This window comes from Malaclemys terrapin, chromosome 4, assembly GCF_027887155.1.
Source record: "Malaclemys terrapin pileata isolate rMalTer1 chromosome 4, rMalTer1.hap1, whole genome shotgun sequence".
In the NCBI taxonomy this organism is placed as follows: Eukaryota; Metazoa; Chordata; order Testudines; family Emydidae; genus Malaclemys; species Malaclemys terrapin.
In genome coordinates, this window is record NC_071508.1 from 90,053,891 (window position 1) to 90,073,681 (window position 19,791).

Below are 19,791 nucleotides of genomic sequence, written 5' to 3' on the forward strand. Positions count from 1 at the left end.
TCTGATACCACCCTGACCAATGTCTATGCTCTGCTCTCTCTTATTTTCCCAGTTTAAATACATACATAAAATTTACATATGAATCCCTAAGAACTTTCTTCCATTGTCACCAGATGCCAGAGTTATCTTTTGGTAACTGGGAGGTAGAAATTAATAAAAAATAAATAAATAATTCCTTTCTTTCTCCCTGTATGTCCCCAGCTTTCTCTGTCTTGGGACAGGGAACTCTGTATTGTCCAGCATTTCCCAGCTTACTCACCATAGTCATACCACTTGGCTGATGCTGCACACGCTTGCAGAGTTAACTCTGTGGGTTATTTTTGGTTTGTTTTCCCTCCCATATTTTGAAGGTTTCAGCTGTTGAAGGCTAGTTCTAAAAAGTGGTAGGAAGCACTATAGTAGACTCTGAAGTGAATTCAGCTTGGCTCTTATGGCAGAATTCAGATAGTGTAGTTCATTCTTAATTAATTCATATGTAACGTCTTTCTCTCCTAAGCTTGCAGAAGATGCAGAAAGATTCAAATGCTGGGAAAGAAACTGCTGTTGCTGCGCCTCCTGTTCCTCAGAAAATATCTGTTCCTGCTGTGGCTGCCCGCGCTGACCGTGTCTGGCATTATGATGAAGAATATCTTCCTGATGCTTCTAAGCCTGCTTCAGCCAGTTCTCCAGAACAAGTTGATGGCATTGTTAGTAATGACTTTGTGGCTGTCAACTTAAGCTCCTGCCGGCAGGAGGTTGATTCCAAGGAATGGGTGATAGTGGATAAGGAACGGGATTTGCAGGATTTCAGGACCAATGGGGCTTTAGTACATAAAACAACTGGAAGTCCCTCAGATGAGGAGCCTGAGGTGCTACAAGTCCTAGAGGAATCCCCCCAAGAAGAACAACTAAGACTGAGTACTTGGGCAGAAAACAACGTCCATGCCAAGAATGAAGCCTTAGGTGTGGGGTTAGATCTACCTGTTGATCATGCTACTGCTGCTTCTGAACAATTTTCAGATAAATTAGAATTTATGGCTGGAGTTGCTGGCCAGCTTCTTGCAGCCACACCTTCAAGTCCAATGGAGGCCCAAGCAGAAGGAGCCCTCACTCTGGTAAGAAAACTCACAGTTGTAATAATATCTTTACTCTCTATTCAGAGCTATATGAGAATAAAACAGTAAATGAAAAGGCAGTGGCTAAAGTATAAGCAGGTTCTGGAATGTTTTAGGTTATGGGATATGGGACTTAACTCTGCACCAGGGATTTCCCAGGATCTGCTAAATTTGTGCCTAAAGTCTGTGAAAGGTTTGCTATTGGTTCAGCAGTGAACAACCCTCAGAACTGGGCTTAATTAAAAAATATACATTAAAAAGAACCTTTTAACCAATGAAATATACACACATATATGTTGTTATGAGTAAATAAACAGAAAGTATAACAAATGTGTAAAATACTATACAATAGTATGTTATGTCCTGTAGAGAAAGTCTAAAAGGCAGAAGCTAGTATTGTACCAAAAAAAACAAAGTTCCTTGCTCCCTCCATCCTATAATTAGTTTCTTCCTTCTGAATTTCCTCTGCTGCTTTCTGCCCCTGAAACAACTTTTTGGCTTCCCTGTTTGACTGGCTGTAATTTGTTTATTGATCGTAGGAACTTCTAGTGCACCGACACTGTAATATTTATGTTTCTGCAACCCCTGATATCTTTTGCACCAGCTACAGTTCCTTGCCGGCTTCTCTAACTCCACTGCTACTTCACACTTCTGAAATAGTTCTGTAATTGCTTGTCATCTGCCTCTCTTCTGCTGGACAGATTGCTCAACAGATTCCTCTGCTCCTTCTCCAGTTGGCATGTTTCTCTTTTCGGTCTCATACATCCCTCACCTGCACAGTTCCCAATAGTTTTCCTTCCCCCTCAGATGTCTCCATCACCAAATAATGCTCCCTCTGACTTTATTTCTCCCCTTCCTTCCTTAGAGTGACAGTGTGGTTTAGTGGTTAAACCAGGGTATAGGGACTCAAGGACTTGTGATTTCAGTTCTTGCCTCTTACACTTACTGTGTCATCTGGGTCACATAGGTCAGTATTCTCAAACTTGGGTGCCTTAAATTAGGCATTGAAATCCATATTTAGGCACCTAAATTAAACCAATGGCATCTGTAGGTGTAGAGTATCTTAAGTACCCATATTTAAAAGTATTTGCCTTAATCTCTCTACTCCTTATTTTTTCTACATTATGGTTAACAGCAGCATATTGCTTAGAAGAGACTTCTTTTCAGTGTGGGTAGCAATATTCTGTTTTCCAAAATAAATTCCAAAGTTAAAACCCAGATAGACAAGGACTCTGGTTTCATAAATCCTAATAAACCTGTCTTCACTTCTCTCTTACTTTATACCACAGTTTTAAAAAGTTAAAGTCCTTTTTGCCGAAAGACAGGCTGCAAAAATATATGTCCCTTGATGCTCCCGATCACTTATAATTCAGGAATCTGAAATTTTATTACTTTAGGAAAATTCAGAGACGCAATTAAATAGTTCTACTTAATCTCTTCTACCCATATGCAAATATCCCCATGTTCTCATGGAATATTAAAGACAGTAGAAATATTTTATACATGGTTATTTATTTTTAGGCACCCATTCTATGCAAATTGTGTAATTTACAGAAAGATTAAATGTACAGAAAAGACCTTAAAATATGCAGCTGCTGCTAAGCTAAAGAGAACAAGAATTTTGAAACATACATTAGTAATGTGACCAACACAAAATACTGCAGTTTTAAAATAGGTTGAGAACCCCATAAAGATGTACCATTGATTTACAGCTCAACTGTTGCTTTTTAACTATAGCCATAGTAGACAATGTATAGTAACATTGTTTGTGCAAAATGCTAATTTTCAGTTCTTCTTCGAGTGATTGTTCACGTCCATTACACATTAGGTGTACGCGCGCCGCGTGCACGGACGTCGGAAACTTTTTCCCTTAGCGGCTCCCGTCGGGCCGGCAGGGCCCCCTCCTTCCCGCCAGAGCGGCGCCCCGCTCCAGGGTATATATATCCCTGCCGACCCGACCCCTCCAGTTCCTTCTTACCGTCCGTGGCGGCATTGGAACAACTCTGTCTCTCGTCTGAGAGTGTCCCTTAGCAATAGTCATTAGTGTTATCTATCACTTACCAGTTAGTTTATAGTAGTGTTGAGCCAGTAGTTAACAGCTCATTAGGGTACTTAAAGTTCCTGCCGTGGTTGTTTGTTCAACCCCGGCACCGGCCCTGGGTGGCGGGGTATGCCACACGCCCAAGGCTTCAAGGCTTGTGCCACGTGCCGCAGGCCTATGCCATTGAGCGACCCCCACGCCTCGTGTCTCCGTTGCCTGGGGGAAGCTCACCAGAAAGAGCGCTGCAAGATCTGCAAGGCCTTTAAGCCCAGAACTAAAAAGGAGAGGGACTTTCGCCTTAAGCAGCTGCTCATGGAGACGGCGTTACAGCCCTCCACTTCGACGGCACCGTCTGCCTCCGTGCGGAGCGCCCTGGCATCGGTGCGGGAACCGGCACCGACCCAGCGGGGAAATGCACGACGCCGATCGTCTTCGCCGGCGAAAGCGAAGGGCCAGTCTAAGGCCTGAGGACGCTCCCCGCACAAGAGGCCGGCACCGGTAAAGACCTCGAGTGCCCCTAAGGCCGATACGGCCCCAACACGGACCCCGGTAGTGGCTCCGGCGCCGAAAGGCCCGTCGAGCCCCGGGATGGGCGCGTCGAGTGAGGATGAAGGGCTAGAGGAGCTCGTGGAACAGCCCTCCACTCCGGACACGTTTGAGGCAGCTAAGGACCTCATCGCTTTGTCCGTCGAGGCCCCGGCACGCGCTGAGGGCGCTCCGCCGATGCTGCCGCGTAGAGGCAAGCCGGCGATGTTGCGCCCATCACGGTCGCCGTCTCGGCACCGCTCCAGGAACCGGTCCCGGTCGAGCTCCGCCTCGGTGGACTCCTGGTTGCCCTCGGCGCAGGAAGCACCGCAGCAGTCGGGCTTCAACAAGTGGTCGGCACTGACTCAGCAACCGAGCACGAGTCGGCACCGCGAAGCATCGGCGGTTCGTTACCCAAGGCCGACCAGTCGTAGCCGTTCCCGGTCCCGCGATCACCGGTACCGTTCCAGGTCCAGGTCGGCGAGGCGCTATTCCAGGTCCTGGTCGCGGAGGCGCTACTCCCCAGAACCGGACCGGCACCATCCTACGGCTCCACCGTGGCCTTCCAGGTCGCCGTCCGTGGTCTCGGGGGCTGACTCAGACCGGTACGGCGGGTATGCCCATAGGTCACGGGCCAGCAGAGACTACGGTCAGTCCCAATGGGGCCAACCGAGCCAATGGCCATTCTGGACACCCTGGGCCTACCACCAGCAAGGACCCCCATCGAGGGCCTCGAGATCCGGGCCTTCCCGGTACCAATCCCGCTCCCCGCGGCACCGCCCGCCATCGTATAGGGAGGCAACGGTCTCTAGACCACCGGAGCGGGAAGGAGTGGACTCGGCACCGAGTACGGTGCCGTCCCAATCCCACGCTGCGGGTCAGGCCGCAGAGGAACAACTGGCTGATGCTGGGTTGCTGGACAATGAGGATGGGCAGAAGGCCCCGACCTCTTCCTCCTCGCCAGATGAGGCGGTAGCGGGCACATTGGTGTCCGGCCCTCCCCCGATCGACCATCGGGCACACCAAGACCTGCTTCGCCGGGTAGCCCTCAATCTGGGCTTGCAAGCAGAGGAGACTGTAGAGCAGGATGACCCCATGGTCGATATCCTGAGCCCAGAGGGCCCCTCCAGAGTCGCTCTCCCGATTATACGGACAGTACAGTCCAACTATAAGACGGTGTGGCAAACACCGGCCTCTAGTGCGCCAACTGCAAAAGGCGTAGAGAGGGTTTGACTTCCTCTTTCTTCACCCGTCCCCCTGTTCGCTGGTGGTCTCGGCGGTCAACGAAAAGGAGCGGCATGGCCAGCAAGCTCCTGCCCCCAAAGGCAAGGAAGCTAAGAGATTGGACTTATTCGGGAGGAAAGTCTATTCATCTGGGGGCCTTTAACTGCGGATCGCCAATCAGCAGGCGATTCTAAACAGGCACAATTTTAACTCGTGGGCATCAGTTGCCAAGTTTAAGGCTTCACTCCCACCTGACGCGCATCAGGAGTTCACGGCCCTGGTGGATGAGGGAATGGCAGTGGCCAAGACCTCATTGCAGGCCGCACTAGACTCAGCCAACGCGGCGGCTAGAACAATTGCGTCGGGAGTCGTGATGAGGCGTTCGGCGTGGTTGCAGGCTTCAGGTCTCCCGCCAGAGGTACAGACCACGCTGCAAGACCTCCCGTTTGAAGGTTCGGGCTTGTTTTCCGACCAGACGGACGCCAGGCTACATAGCCTTAAGGACTCACGAGCGACCCTTAAGTCGTTGGGTATGCACACTCCGGTAACGCAGCGTAAGCCCTTTAAACCCCAGCCACCGCAAAGGCAATACCACCCTCGCCCCCGACACGAGCCGTACCGCCGTCGAGGCAGGGATAACAGGCGGAGACGTAACAATATGCCTAACCAGGGCCAGAGTCACGGCCAGGGCAAGCCGCAGCCAGGGAATAAACCAGGCTTTTGAAGCTACGCCCGAGGACAGCGTACCATATCCAAAAAACATACCGGATCCTCCTCTGTTTTTCAAAGACCGCCTGTCCCATTTCTACCGGGCATGGTCGCGCATAACATCGGATCGATGGGTCCTGCGCACAGTGAAGGCGGGCTATACCCTCCAGTTTTCCTCGCCCCCTCCCTGCCATCCCCCTTCCCCGTCCCTCTTCAGGGACCCTTCTCACGAGCAACTTCTCACGCAGGAGGTTCAGACCCTTCTCGCTGCTGGAGCAGTAGAAGAGGTCCCAACAGACCTGAGGGGAAAAGGATTCTACTCCAGATACTTCCTGATCCCCAAGGCAAAAGGAGGCCTCCGTCCTATTTTGGACCTGCGCGAGCTAAACAAGTTTCTGATCAAAGCTCGCTTCCGTATGGTCTCCCTGGGAACTATTATCCCATCCCTGGATCCGGGGGATTGGTATGCTGCCCTCGATATGAAAGATGCCTATTTTCACATTGCTATCAATCCAGCCCACAGGCGATTCCTGCGCTTCATGGTCGACCAGCGCCACTTCCAATTTACGGTCCTGCCCTTCGGCCTGGCGTCAGCACCACGAGTGTTCACGAAATGCATGTCCGTGGTGGCAGCCTTCCTTCGAAAGAGAAGGATGCGTGTGTTCCCGTACCTGGACGATTGGCTACTCGCGGGCAGGTCGGAGGCCGAGGTCCAATCTCACGTGAAGCTGGCCTTGCAGACGTTCGACAAGCTCGGCCTCCGGGTCAATGCGCCCAAGTCCACGTTAGTCCCCACACAGAGGCTGGACTTTATAGGTGCAACCCTGGACTCGGTAACGGCGCAAGCGAGCCTACCAGAGGCACGGTTCATGTCTATTCACAGAGCCGTAAGCTCGGTCCAAAAGTTCCCCACGACAACGGCAAGGTGTTGCATGCAGCTTCTGGGACATATGGCAGCTTGCACACACGTGGTCAGACATGCCCGCCTGAGGCTCCGACCTTTACAGTTGTGGTTCGCCCACACGCATCGCCCCAACAGAGACCCATTGGATCAAGTAGTCACGATCCCAAACCAGGTGCTCAGCTCGTTACGCTGGTGGCTCGATCGCCAACAGGTATGCGAAGGGATCCCCTTCGCTGCCCCACAGCCCACTCTGACATTGGTAACAGATGCATCGGACCTGGGCTGGGGGGCGCACCTGGGGGAACTGCGGACCCAAGGGTTGTGGTCCAGAGAAGACAAGCTGCTTCACATCAATCTGAAGGAGCTAAGAGCGGTTCGCCTCGCCTGTCAGACCTTCCGCGCCACCATAAAGGGTCACAGCGTGGCAGTCCTGACGGACAACACTACCGCCATGTTCTATATAAACAAGCAGGGCGGGTCCCGGTCTTCTCCCCTCTGTCACGAAGCACTCCAATTATGGAACTTCTGTATAGCCCATGCGATACACCTCATCGCGACGTATCTTCCGGGAATTCAAAACGGCTTAGCGGACCGCCTCAGCCACTCCTACCGAATGCACGAATGGACGTTGAATCGAGACGTCCTGCATTCGATCTTCCGGAGGTGGGGCTTTCCCCGGGTGGATCTATTCGCCACCAGGGACAACAGCCAATGCCCTCAATTCTGCTCGTTCCAGAACCTCAGCCGGGGATCATTAGCAGATGCCTTCATGATCCCATGGGGAGGGAGCCTGAGATACGCCTTCCCTCCGTTCCCACTCATACACAAGGTTCTCCTCAAGACCCGCAGGGACAGGGCGACGATCATACTCATCGCCCCGGCCTGGCCACGCCAGCATTGGTTCACGTCCCTGCTGGAACTGTCCATAGCCGATCCAATCACCCTCCCCCTCCATCGCGACCTAGTCACGCAAGACGAAGGTCGCCTACCCCACCCGAACCTGTCTTCACTACATCTCACGGCATGGTATCTCTCTGGCTGAATGATGCAGAACACAGGTGCTCTCACCAAGTTCAGCAAATCCTCCTTAATAGTAGGAAGCCCTCTACAAGAGCGACCTACCTGGCAAAATGGAAAAGGTTCTCCCACTGGTGTGAGCCTCAACGCATACAGCCTTTACAAGCCTCAGTTCCGTCTATCTTGGATTACCTACTGCACCTCAAGAATCAAGGGCTTGCACCCTCCTCAATTAGAGTTCACTTAGCCGCTATTTCGGCTTTCCATCCGGGAGAGTTGGGCGTGTCAGTGTTCTCCAACCCCACAGTGGCCCAATTCCTCAAAGGGCTGGAAAGGGCGTTCCCCTACTCGCGCCCGCCTGTCCCGGCGTGGAGTCTGAACCTAGTCCTATCAAGACTCATGAGTCCTCCCTTTGAGCCCCTAGCCACTTGCTCCCTCACGCACCTCTCGTGGAAGGTGGCGTTTCTCGTGGCCATCACGTCGGCCAGAAGGGTATCGGAATTGAGGGCCCTCTCTTCGGAACCACCCTATACAGTGTTCCATAAAGATAAGGTGCAACTGAGGCCGCACCCCAAATTCCTCCCAAAGGTGGTATCACAGTTTCACATGGGGCAGGTCATTTGCCTACCGGTGTTTTTCCCTAAACCCCATACGGACCCTCACCAACGCAGCCTACATACCCTGGATGTCCGAAGGGCGTTGGCATTTTACCTGGAACGGACCAGGTCGTTCCGCAGAACACCCCAGCTGTTCATTGCGATTGCGGAACGTATGAAAGGCTTGCCTATCTCGACACAGCGCTTGTCGGCATGGATTGTGCATTGTATACGCACCTGTTATGAGCTCGCCAATGTTCCGGCCCCGGAGATCCGGGCCCACTCGACTAGAGCCCAAGCGTCCTCTACGGCCTTCTTGGCACAGGTCCCTATCCAGGAGATCTGCAAGGCAGCCACCTGGTCGTCCATACATACGTTTACAGCCCACTACGCGATCCATCATCAGACCAGAGAGGACGCAATGGTCGGTCGGGCTGTGCTACAGTCAGTTGTACCTTGACTCCTACCCACCTCCAATGGTAAGCTTGGGAATCACCTAATGTGTAATGGACGTGAACAATCACTCGAAGAAGAAAGAACGGTTACTTACCTTCTGTAACTGTTGTTCTTCGAGATGTGTTGTTCACGTCCATTACACTTCCCACCCTCCTTCCCCTCTGTCGGAGTCTCCGGCAAGAAGGAACCGGAGGGGTCGGGTCGGCAGGGATATATATACCCTGGAGCGGGGCGCCGCTCTGGCGGGAAGGAGGGGGCCCTGCCGGCCCGACGGGAGCCGCTAAGGGAAAAAGTTTCCGACGTCCGTGCACGCGGCGCGCGTACACCTAATGTGTAATGGACGTGAACAACACATCTCGAAGAACAACAGTTACAGAAGGTAAGTAACCGTTCTTTCTCAGTTTGCAATTTTGCATGGACCTTCTTCATACAAATGTACTAGTTTACAGGTAATAGTTTGCTTACTTAAACTCTGAGTATAGGCAGAATTGAAACTGTCTTGATTCTAGTGGAGTTGTCATTCACTGAAATAGTAGTGAACAATGTGAATTTCTGGAGAGAAAAGTGAAGGTGCACTGGGAAATGGAGTTAGCTATAATCTAGGTTTTTGAATTGGACTATGTAGAGGAAGAAACTTTTGCTGAAATGGTAAATGGGGTAGGATTATGGCCTGAACTGGAAAAAGAGAGAAGTACAGGTAAATTTAAACTGCACCAGGAATGGGAGACATTTCAGAGAAGGTGAGTGGAGGAAACTTGTCTGCCTTGACAATGAATAAACAGTATGAAATTGAAAATGGAAATTAAACTGGAAGTAAGAGTGGAGGTGATTTGGGTAACTTAATGTAAATTTGAAAAGGATTATCAAACAGTGCCTTTCAAAGGGTCTGATCCCAAAGACCACTGAAGTTAGTGATTGTCTTCCTTTTATTTCAGTGGCCTTTGAATCAGGGTCAAAGTGAGGCTGCTCCACAAATACCTGGTAGGTAACATGGTGCTGCCTCTTCCTCCTCATTTCTAGCTGCTTTTACAGCTGGTAGGCTTTTTATTTCAAAGGAGACCTGGATTCCTGTTAAAGCAGTTGGAAACAAGCAAGAAGAGTTTACCTCCAGTAGGGTTCATAGCTACTTAAGAGAAGGGGAGGTAACACTGATTGATAATCATGGGGGTCACACACATTCCTAGGGAGACAGAAATAGAACTAGTCTTCAGGGTCTGAAGTCATTGATGGAATGTCCAAGGGAGCAGAAAACAACTCCATTGGATAGTATGCCCGGGGGACCAAGGAGAGAGGGAAATAAAGGGGTTGAGAAATATTATGGGGAAGAGGGGGGAAGGGGTGGGGAGAAGGAGAAGATGAGATGAAAAGTAAACGGTTTGATTAGCATTTTTCCAAAAGGGCAAAACGCTTATCACATTCAAAACAATTAGAAATGCATACACACTTCCCTAATAGAACTATTCCATGTAAGCATTTGCTTTAGTTGACATACAAACATATAGTGTAAATGATAGATGACATGTCCACTAAAATACCTTTTTATTAAGATTTGGTCCAAGTTATGAAAAAGTATGAGAGCACCTAGCCTAGATATTATCTAAAGGAAGAAGGTAAACTGAGGAGAACTGGAGACAGTAACTTCTGTGCAGTGCTGAGAGAGATTAGAGTTTGACTAGGATGAATCAAGTCTGTGACTAGGGCCCCAGTTCTTTGCCACTAATGTGAATGGGACTATTGATAAGCATTTTGGATAAATTTTTAGTACATAAACTTTTTTTGTGGTTGAATTAATCTCATTTTAAGTAATATTAAGAATCCAACTTAAAGCAAAAAAAGGAAGAGAATTCATGGTTAAAGGTATAAAATTCAGCTTGATGCTGTAATTTCACTTCCGCATCCCACACAACTGTGCCATCCCTCCTTACTTAGGGCCTAACTTTCTGAAAAATAGTCAAATCTAATATTTTGACAGCCCACCAAAAATGTGCACTTATCATTGTACATTACTCATCTCATCAGATGTCTCCTAGAGGTCTGAAATGCCAATCCTGGCACTGTAGCTGAAGGGCTTTATAACTTACTTATTGTCAGAAATAATAGAGAAAGCAGAATCAGATGAATTTCTAGCCACTTCAGCTGAAGTATTAAAACGAATCACAGCTCTGGTGGAAAAGACAGCGAGGAATAAACTAACAAGGGAGAAGTTTGGATGAAGAACAGGAGATAGAAAAATGGGCACATAGTGGCTGAGATATAGAATGAAATAAAATCAAAGGTAGTGAGAAACAGAATAGAGTGATGATGACTGACGTACATGTAAGGAGAATAAGAAAACAATGAACTGAAGTAACTGAATTTAATGTGAGACAGAGAATTTTACTTTTATATGGCACCTTTCATACAATACATAAATAACTGCACCACTGAAATGCAGCTACTTCTGGGACAGAAGGTATTGGCAAGGTACACAACAACCAGAACAAAAGGAGGGAGAGGAGAAGGGTAAACTTTCTGCTGGCTTGGATTGTGACCTCTTTTTGAATTGTGACTTATGCCGCCTACAAGAAGTTCAGAAAATTCATCTGGAAAATAAACCTTCCATGAAAAAGAACTCTGCCTTAAAATAAGAGGTTTTTCTTGTTGGTCTCTAATAAGGGTTCTGATTTATTATTATATTACAGTAAACGTCTACAGTTCCCTTACTTTTAAACTATTTTTCATCACTCAAATACTCTGGTCGATCTTTGAGTGGTGTTAAATTCCATCTGGCAGCCATATCTGGATATGTTTCTCTAGTACAAGAATCCTAAATCTTCCACACTCCAGTGTAAAAAGGTTTTAATAAGGATGGTTGCATGTCTTCTCACCTATTTGTGAGTCTTCACATTCTTTGGATTTGGCTTTCGTGCCTACATAACTCATGAAACCACGGTTTGACCCCTTGCTTAGGAGTATGCATCTTATTGTATTTATCCATAAAGATTGCAGTTTTTTATTGGCTTAATCATTAGTTAGAATAGGCAGTGAAATCTGTCCTGATAACTGCTTTATTTTAATTTTAAAAAGAGCACTTTTAGGTCATATGTAAACTGTCATTTTTAGGCCAATAGACTGTAACATTTTGCAATAAATCAACAAACTTATTTTCATACAAGATTGGAGTTTTTTGAAGTACAAGCAGGTTTATTGAATCCTTCTTGTGTTGTGCTATTCAGCAAACCTTAGGCATGTTCTGTAGTTGTCAGTATCACTGTCCACAGGCCCTGTTGTATGCTGTCTCTATTTCTAGGTGGAATATTATAAATATGTTGTCTCAAGGCACATTTATATAGTAACTGTAACTCTGGGACTCTAAAGGGTAGGCACTATGGCTTTCAGTATCTTCAGTCTCCACTGTTACATTCCTCCTTAACAAGGTTCACTGAATGAGTGCATCTCATTCACATACATTGTTATCTGGGAATAAACAGAAAGTGTATCCCATATATATTGTAAGATGCTATCCTAAAATGGAAGAGTGGAGGAGATCCAATGACTTTCATTCATAGTGGCTTCATTTGAATCTCTTCCTTGTGAAAGTTTCTCTTTCATACATCCTGTGTTGTGATTGTAGTTGAGGATTTGTTTGCTCCATAGGGAGGGAAACAAAGGAATGTCGCGGTATTACACAGCCACAACACAGGAAGATGACTATAGAGGGCGAGGGAAACAATAAAGACAGGGAAAATATGGACATCTTTGCATAATTAAGAATAGTGAGCAGCACTTTCATAGTTAAGGTTGCAGCCAGTATTCCATGTATAAAGCTTATTGTAACCCTCCTTCTAACTTTTTAAGTGAAGGTGATAGTGATCTGAATTGTGTGTTTTCAGAAGTGTAGCATCCGAATTGGGTTTATGGCAAAGAGTAAAAATTAATGACTTTCACAATGGAAAAAAATAACCCCATGATATATGAATGCTGGTTGGTTGAAAAAGTTTGGAAACTCATTCTAATGTACTTTATAATGCACTGTAATGTATGCTGTGATTTCTTTTCACAGATTTCATCATTATAAAATTTACTTTTTTAAGTTATTTGTGTTTCTACATCAGCGATACCATTGTATATTTGTTGACAAATGAGATTGTCATCTCCAGATTTAGATTACACAGCTTTTGGCCTTTAAAAGTCTAGATGAAAATGGTATATAAGGTGTAAAGTGACTATAGTTTGGATTCTACAGAGCCTGAAGATTAAAATAGTTTAATAGGGTATAGAAGGTGCTTAGGATACATAGCATCAACGGTGTTTGTAGGTCATATAGGATCTATCACTTAGTCTCTAACCCAGCTTTTGATAACATTCAAAAACATTGTAAAATATTTTTAAAAAATAAGAAATTAAATAACAAAACTTTATTATAGTTAAGGTTGTAATGTGTGCAATTCAAGACGAGGCAATTAAATATCCTTAATAAAGCTCAAAATATTAAAAAATATGGAAATTGCAAGCTAAAGTTTAAAAAATGACAAAAATCTTAATACCCAGTGTGTTCCCACAGACTATTAAAGAGACCGCATTTTAATATTTAATATTAATCACCGCAACTCAAAAAACTTGGATTCTGCATCTGTAACAAAATATTCAGAATGACTAAAAAGTAGAAATTAACCTTTATCTGTTTATCTCATAACTTCCCTCAGAATTGTACCTAAAAACTTTAATACTGAACCTTATTCATACAACCATAAGCAATCCACAAAATAAAATATATTTTAACAACTCAAGAACATATGAATACCAGATATATCATTTTAGGTTTCTCTATCACTGTAGTATGTAAGCACATCCAGATAGCATTCTTTCTTTACTAAGCAAAATAATTTAATGTACCCCTAATTAGACTAAAATCATTAGAGACAAAAGCTACTGTATGAATATAGAGTAAACATCACTATTATGCAAGATGAAAAAACTATGTCTAGTACATTAAAACAGGAGCTATTTATGTCATAACTTGATACTCCAAAACAAGTAATAAGCGCCGTACTCAGTTATCCAAATGTATGATGTTTAAAATGTACATAAGGGACCGGTCGAATTCCTAATAAAGTGAAAGAAAAGACTCACATTAACTCCAATAGATGTTAAATCAGGCCCTAAAATAGTAAAGCAAATCCAGGGGTAGAGCAAAGGTCGTTTGAATGCTGGTGATTTAAAAGTTTTGTGTGTGGATAAAATCAGTGATAAGGTTGGTATCAGAATTGTTTGTGTAATCATAGCAGCCTTAAATGAAACTTACTGATATTTATTTGTTTTCTAATTTAATGTAGATAGTGTGCCCATGTGAAAAAATACAAACAGGCAAAGGGACAAATTTTGCTTTTGTTGATGCTGATTTCAGTTATATTGCACCTGTGGTTATGAGCAAAATTTGCCTCAAAGAATACAATTTCAGTATAATACTACAGAACCAAATAAAGTGTCAGTAAAAAAGGGGTAAAACGGATCTAGAAATATGAAATAGTACAGTAGGTGGAAAAACATTGGGTCTGGGGGATTTAATATAAGTTCTGAAACAACTCAGTTTCCTCCTTCCTCCAGATGATTCTGAACACCGCTCTGAGAACATTGGACACGAGATGCTTTGGGGAATAAAGAATCATTCTGTCTGTCCCCACATCTGTTTTATGGTACGGACCATGTAGCGAAGTTGAAAGATCAGAAATTATTTGGAAAAAATTATGTAGCCTTTTTGTGTTGCTTTTCAAATAATAATAGTCATAATCCTGGACAGGAGTCAGGAGCTGTTCAACTACAGGCTGAGCAAGTGCAGAATGGTGGTAGAATGTGCATTTGGCCATTTAAAAGGTCGCTGGCGATCGTTACTGACTCGCTCAGACCTCAGCCAAACTAATATCTCCATTGTTATTTCTGCTTGCTGTGTGCTCCACAATCTCTGTGAAAGTAAGGGGGAGACATTTATGGCGGGGTGAGAGGCTGAGGCAAATCGCCTGGCTGCTGATTACGTGCAGCCAGACACCAGGGCGATTAGAAGAGCACACCAGGAAGCGCGGCGCATCAGAGAAGCTTTGAAAACCAGTTTCATGACTGGCCAGCTACCGTGTGAAAGTTCTGTTTGTTTCTCAATGAAAACCCGCCCCCTTTATTGACTCATTCTCTGTAGGCAACCCACCCTCCCCCTTCGATCACAGCTTGCTTTCAAAGGAAATAAAGTCACTATCGTTTAAAAATCATGTATTCTTTATTAATTGATTATAAAAAGAGGGAGAGAAGCCGGGTGGGGTTTGGGAGGAGGATCGGCAGGAAGGAAAAGGCCACTAAAAAAAGGTTAAAAAAATGACAGCCTTTTGCTTGGGCTGTCCATTGGGGTGGAATGGGAGGGTGTACGGAGCCTCTCCCCCCCCCCCCCATGTTCTTACACGTCTGGGTGAGGAGGCTATGGAACGTGATGAAGGGGGAGGGGGGTTATACAGGGGCTGTAGTGGCACTCTGTTATCCTGCTGCCGTTCCTGAAGCTCCACCAGACGCCGGAGCATGTCTGTTTGCTCACGCAGCAGCCCCAGCATTGCATCCTGCCTCCTCTGATCTTCCTGCCGCCACCTCTCATCTCAAGCATCTCTCCTCTCCTCACGTTGGTCCCTCCTGTCCTCACGTTCACTGGCTTCTTTCCTATACTTTGAAACCGTGTCCTTCCACTCATTCAGATGAGCTCTTTCACTGCGGGTGGATTCCATGATTTCTGCTAACATCTCGTCTCACGTCTTCTTTTTCCGATGCCTGATCTGAGATAGCCTTCGGGACGGAGGAGGGAGGCTTGAAAAATTTGCAGCTGCTGGAGGGAGGGAAAAAAGGAGAGAATTTTTTAAAAAGATACATTTTGCAGAACAATGCTTATACTCTTTCACGGTGACCAACACTATTCACATTACATAGCACATGTGATTTCTGTGCAAGGTCGCATTTTGCCTCTTAATATTGAGTGCCTGTGGCTTTGCTGCTAGAGATCACAGACGCATGTCCGGGCAACAGAATTCGGCTTGCATGTGGCCATGGTAAGCCATTGTCTTTCGGCTTCTGCGCCCTCCTTTCCCACATACCAAGCAAAGCCCGTTGAGTGCTGCGGTTTTCCTGTTAACCTTCAGCAGCAGAAAACAAACTACCCCCCCCCCTCCAATTCTCTGGATGATCGCTTTATCCCTCCCCCCACCGCGTGGCTGGTATCAGGGAAGATCCCTGCAGGAACCAAAGTAACACCCCCCACCCCGCCATGAATTCTCTGGGATGATTGCTTTACCCCTCCCCTCATCGCGTGGCTGGTATCAGGGAAGATCCCTGCTAGCCAAACGCGAAAAGCTCTGGGCCAATTTCCCCCGTCCCACTGCACTTGGCTAACTGCAGGGAAGGATTTCTTTTCAGCCACAGGCAAACAGCCCAGTAGGAACAGCCACCTCTGTCCCTTTAATTAAATTCCCGTATTTCAACCAGGTTACCATGAGCGATATCACTCTCCTGAGGATTACACAGCGAGATAAAGAAGGGATGTTGCTTGAATGCCAGCAAACCATACGCTGCCAGGCTTTGTCATGCAATGATACCAGATTACTTGCTGCAAGCATGGCGTGGTCAAGTGTCCCACCATGGAGGATGGAATAAGGCTGCACTGGCCAGAAACCTTCTGCAAAGGCTTTTGGAGTACCTCCAGGAGAGCTTCATGGAGATGTCCCTGGAGGATTTCCGCTCCATCCCCAGACACGTTAACAGACTTTTCCAGTAGCTGTACTGGCCGCGAATGCATCCCAAGTCCTCAGGGCAAAGTAATCATTAAAAAATGCTTGCTTTTAAAACAAGTTTTTTATTTTAAAAGATAAACTCACCTGAGGTCCCTTCCATGAGGTCATGGTCTTGGATACTGGCTTGGGAGAGTTGGGAGGGTACTTCAGTCAGGCTGAGAAAAAGATCCTGGCTGTTGGGGGGAACGGAGTGCTGGGTGCTCTCCACAAGCTCGTCCTCCTCCTCTTCCCCGTCCACAGAATCCTCAGGTGTAGCTGATGAGATTATCCCCGGCTCGGAATCCAAGGTCAGAGGTGGGGTAGTGGTGGCGGCCCCCCCTAGAACTGCATGCAGCTCGGCGTAGAAGCGGCATGTCCGTGGCTCTGATCCAGAGCGACCGTTTTCCTCCTTTGTTTTTTGATAGGCTTGTCTGAGCTCCTTGACTTTCACGCGGCACTGATCTGAGTCCCTATTGTGGCCTCTCTCCATCATGCCCTTGGAGATTTTTTCAAAAATTCTGGCATTTCGTCTTTTCGAACAAAGTTCTGCTAGCACTGAATCCTCTCCCCATATAGCGATCAGATCCAGTACCTCCCATACGGTCCATGCTGGTGCTCTTTTTCGATTATCGGCCTGCATGGTTACCTGTTCTGATGAACTCTCTGTGGTCACCTGTGCTCTCCACGCTGGGCAAACAGGAAATAAAATTCAAATGTTCGCGGGGCTTTTCCTGTCTACCTGGCCAGTGCATCCCAGTTCAGATTGCTGTCCAGAGCGGTCACAATGGTGCACTGTGGGATAGCTCCCGGAGGCCAATACCATCGAATTGCGGCCACACTAACCCTAATTCGAAATGACAATATCGATTTTGGCGCTACTCCGCTTGTCAGGGTGGAGTACAGAAATCGATTTTAAGAGCCCTTTATTTCAAAATAAATGGCTTTGTTGTGTGGACGGGTGCAGGGTTAATTCAATTTAATGCTGCTAAATCCAAATTAAAGTCATAGTGTAGACCAGGCCTTAGAGAGAACAGCTTTAGGTTTGCTGCTCTCCACAGCAGAAAGCTTTAGTATGAGAATTTTCTATCACAAACCATTGGGAATGTCAGATGAGTCACATATCTGTAGTTTCAGAGTAACAGCCGTGTTAGTCTGTATCCGCAAAAAGAAGAACAGGAGTACTTGTGGCACCTTAGAGACTAACAAATTTATTAGAGCATAAGCTTTCGTGGACTACAGCCCACTTCTTCGGATGCATATAGAATGGAACATATAATGAGGAGATATATATACACACATACAGAGAGCATAATTGCAACCTGTTACCTTTCATTTTAAGGCAGCCTGAGGATCCTGTATATTTGAATATACATGGCTTCCAATTCAGAGTATGAGTAATGCAGTGGAGCCTTGCCATGCATTTTACTACACCTTCCACTGACTTCTCTCAGCAGTGCAGCAGAGATGTCTAGCCTATGCCAGCAGATCAGCTCCCCCTGTATGTGAGTGTGTCCCCTAGCTCAGCCTGCCACACTCTTCACTGACTTCCTTCAGCAACTCAGAGTGGCCTATATCACCAACTTGTTAATGTCAGTAGGCCTGCATTTCTTCTGGCTCAGAGTATGTCATTGTGATTTAGCCCTGTCTGCCACTGGCTTTCCTTAGCCACACAGCAAAGTGGTCTACATGTACCATTGGCCTGCTCAAACAGCAGACCATCCAAATACTTGGAAGCTGTAGGAAAAAGTATGCCTGATTTTTTTTCTTCTCTCAAGCTCCTCAGTTTGTGTGCAAAGATATCCAAGCCTAGGTTGCCACCTTATTGGTCCCACTGGAAGTTCTTCACAAATCAAAGCAGGAGAGTGTGGTTTAGTAGCTCATAGCAGTGGACAATCTAAATGTAATTCTGCAATGAAAAGGTTGGTACAATGAGTTGCCAAAAGTGACATAGCTATAACGTCACTACAGAAATCCTGTTACATGTTTTCAAACACCAGTATTTATACCACCCGTGGCAGTCTCCTATTTCATACTTCACTTTGGTGGAGGATATTCCTCCATCTCTTCATGTTGATCCTGGATTAACAAATAACAGTAGAAGCAGCAGAGTTTTCAAACCACCTTAAAGGTTTTTGAGCTCTGAGGTAATGAAAAGCTCCTTGAAACCAGATTCCAGGTCTTGAATTCAGGGCCCTCAAGTGGCAAATTGTGGCATAATTTCAATACCTGAAGCCTAGATTGTCCCTCTGGAACATAAACACAACCCTTAAGACAGAAGAGGCCATTCTGTAGTTGGAACTCAATCATTTTGCGTACCCTCATAGTTCAGGATCTGGCAGATCTGGGTTGCAAATGGGTCATTGGGGAGTAGAAGTGGATGGAGGACATCAGACTGCTGTCAGTTGTCCCATTGCCATAGTTGGACATCTTGAGCATAGTAGCAGAAGGCTCACTGCCAGGTGCGAGATATTCATCTTTGTGAGATAGGGTATCTGCCTTGCTGTTTCTTGTCCCCTGTTGATAGGTTACAACAAAGTCGAAGTCAGTGAGGAAGAGAGACCAGCAGATCTGGCATTGGTTAAGGCATCTTGCAGTCTGTATGTACTCCAGGTTCTTGTGGTCCATCAGGACTTGGACCAGGAACTAGGCTCCTTCTAGGAGGTAGCCCCACTCCTCAAAAGCCACCCTGATAGCCAGTAGCTCCTTGTCCTAAACATTGTAATTTTTTTCTGCTGGGATTAGCTTCCAAGAATAATAGGCACAGAGTGGAGTTGGTTGCGGGGCTGCTCATATTGAGTTAGTATTGCACTTATGGCAAAAATTGAGGCATACAACTGGCCTGCAGTAGGCTGCTTGATTGGCTATGCTGCCTGATTGGTTGGAAGAGTCAGCAGACCATCTCTTTAACCCAAAAGAAGCAGTTGTTCAGCAACTGCTGAAAGCATTCACCCACGGCTGTGATAATCCCTACTCTGCTTGTTCCAAGCTGTGCTCATGCTTTGTTTCATCCTTGTCCCAGCCCTGTTCCTGCCTCAGATTCAGCCCTGCTCCTACCTTGGCCCCAAATTTGCCTTACTCCAGATAACCCGGCTCTGACCTTCGGCTCTGATTTCTGACTCCGGCTCTGAACTTTGGCTGTGACATCTGGCCTGTTACTCCAGCTCTGATCCTGAGCTCTTATTCCTGGCTACCAACTGTTGCTCTAACCACAAGGCCTGCCCCCTGCTCCAACCACTGCCGGCCCCCTTACTATCTTTTTACTCCTCAAGTGTATGCTTCACCGTATTTGTTTGTCTCCTTTTGAGGTACAACTATCTTGGACAGGGGTCGGCAACGTTTGCACGCGGCTCGCCAGGGTAAGCACCCTGGCGGGCCAGGCCAGTTTATTTACCTGCTGACACGGCAGGTTCGACCGATCGCGGCCCCCACTGGCCGCGGTTCGCCGTCCCGG

General features: G+C 46.6%; 1 protein-coding gene across 2 annotated transcripts in view; it reads left to right on the plus strand.

The window, feature by feature from the left end:
* The window catches only part of TTBK2 (tau tubulin kinase 2), a 230,002-nt gene that overhangs the window by 178,489 nt on the left and 31,722 nt on the right, over positions 1-19,791 (plus strand). For both annotated transcript variants that reach the window (XM_054028672.1, XM_054028673.1), the window contains exon 13: positions 497-1,094. In XM_054028672.1, coding sequence (XP_053884647.1) covers positions 497-1,094 — 598 coding nt within the window. The remainder of the gene's footprint in view (positions 1-496; positions 1,095-19,791) is intronic.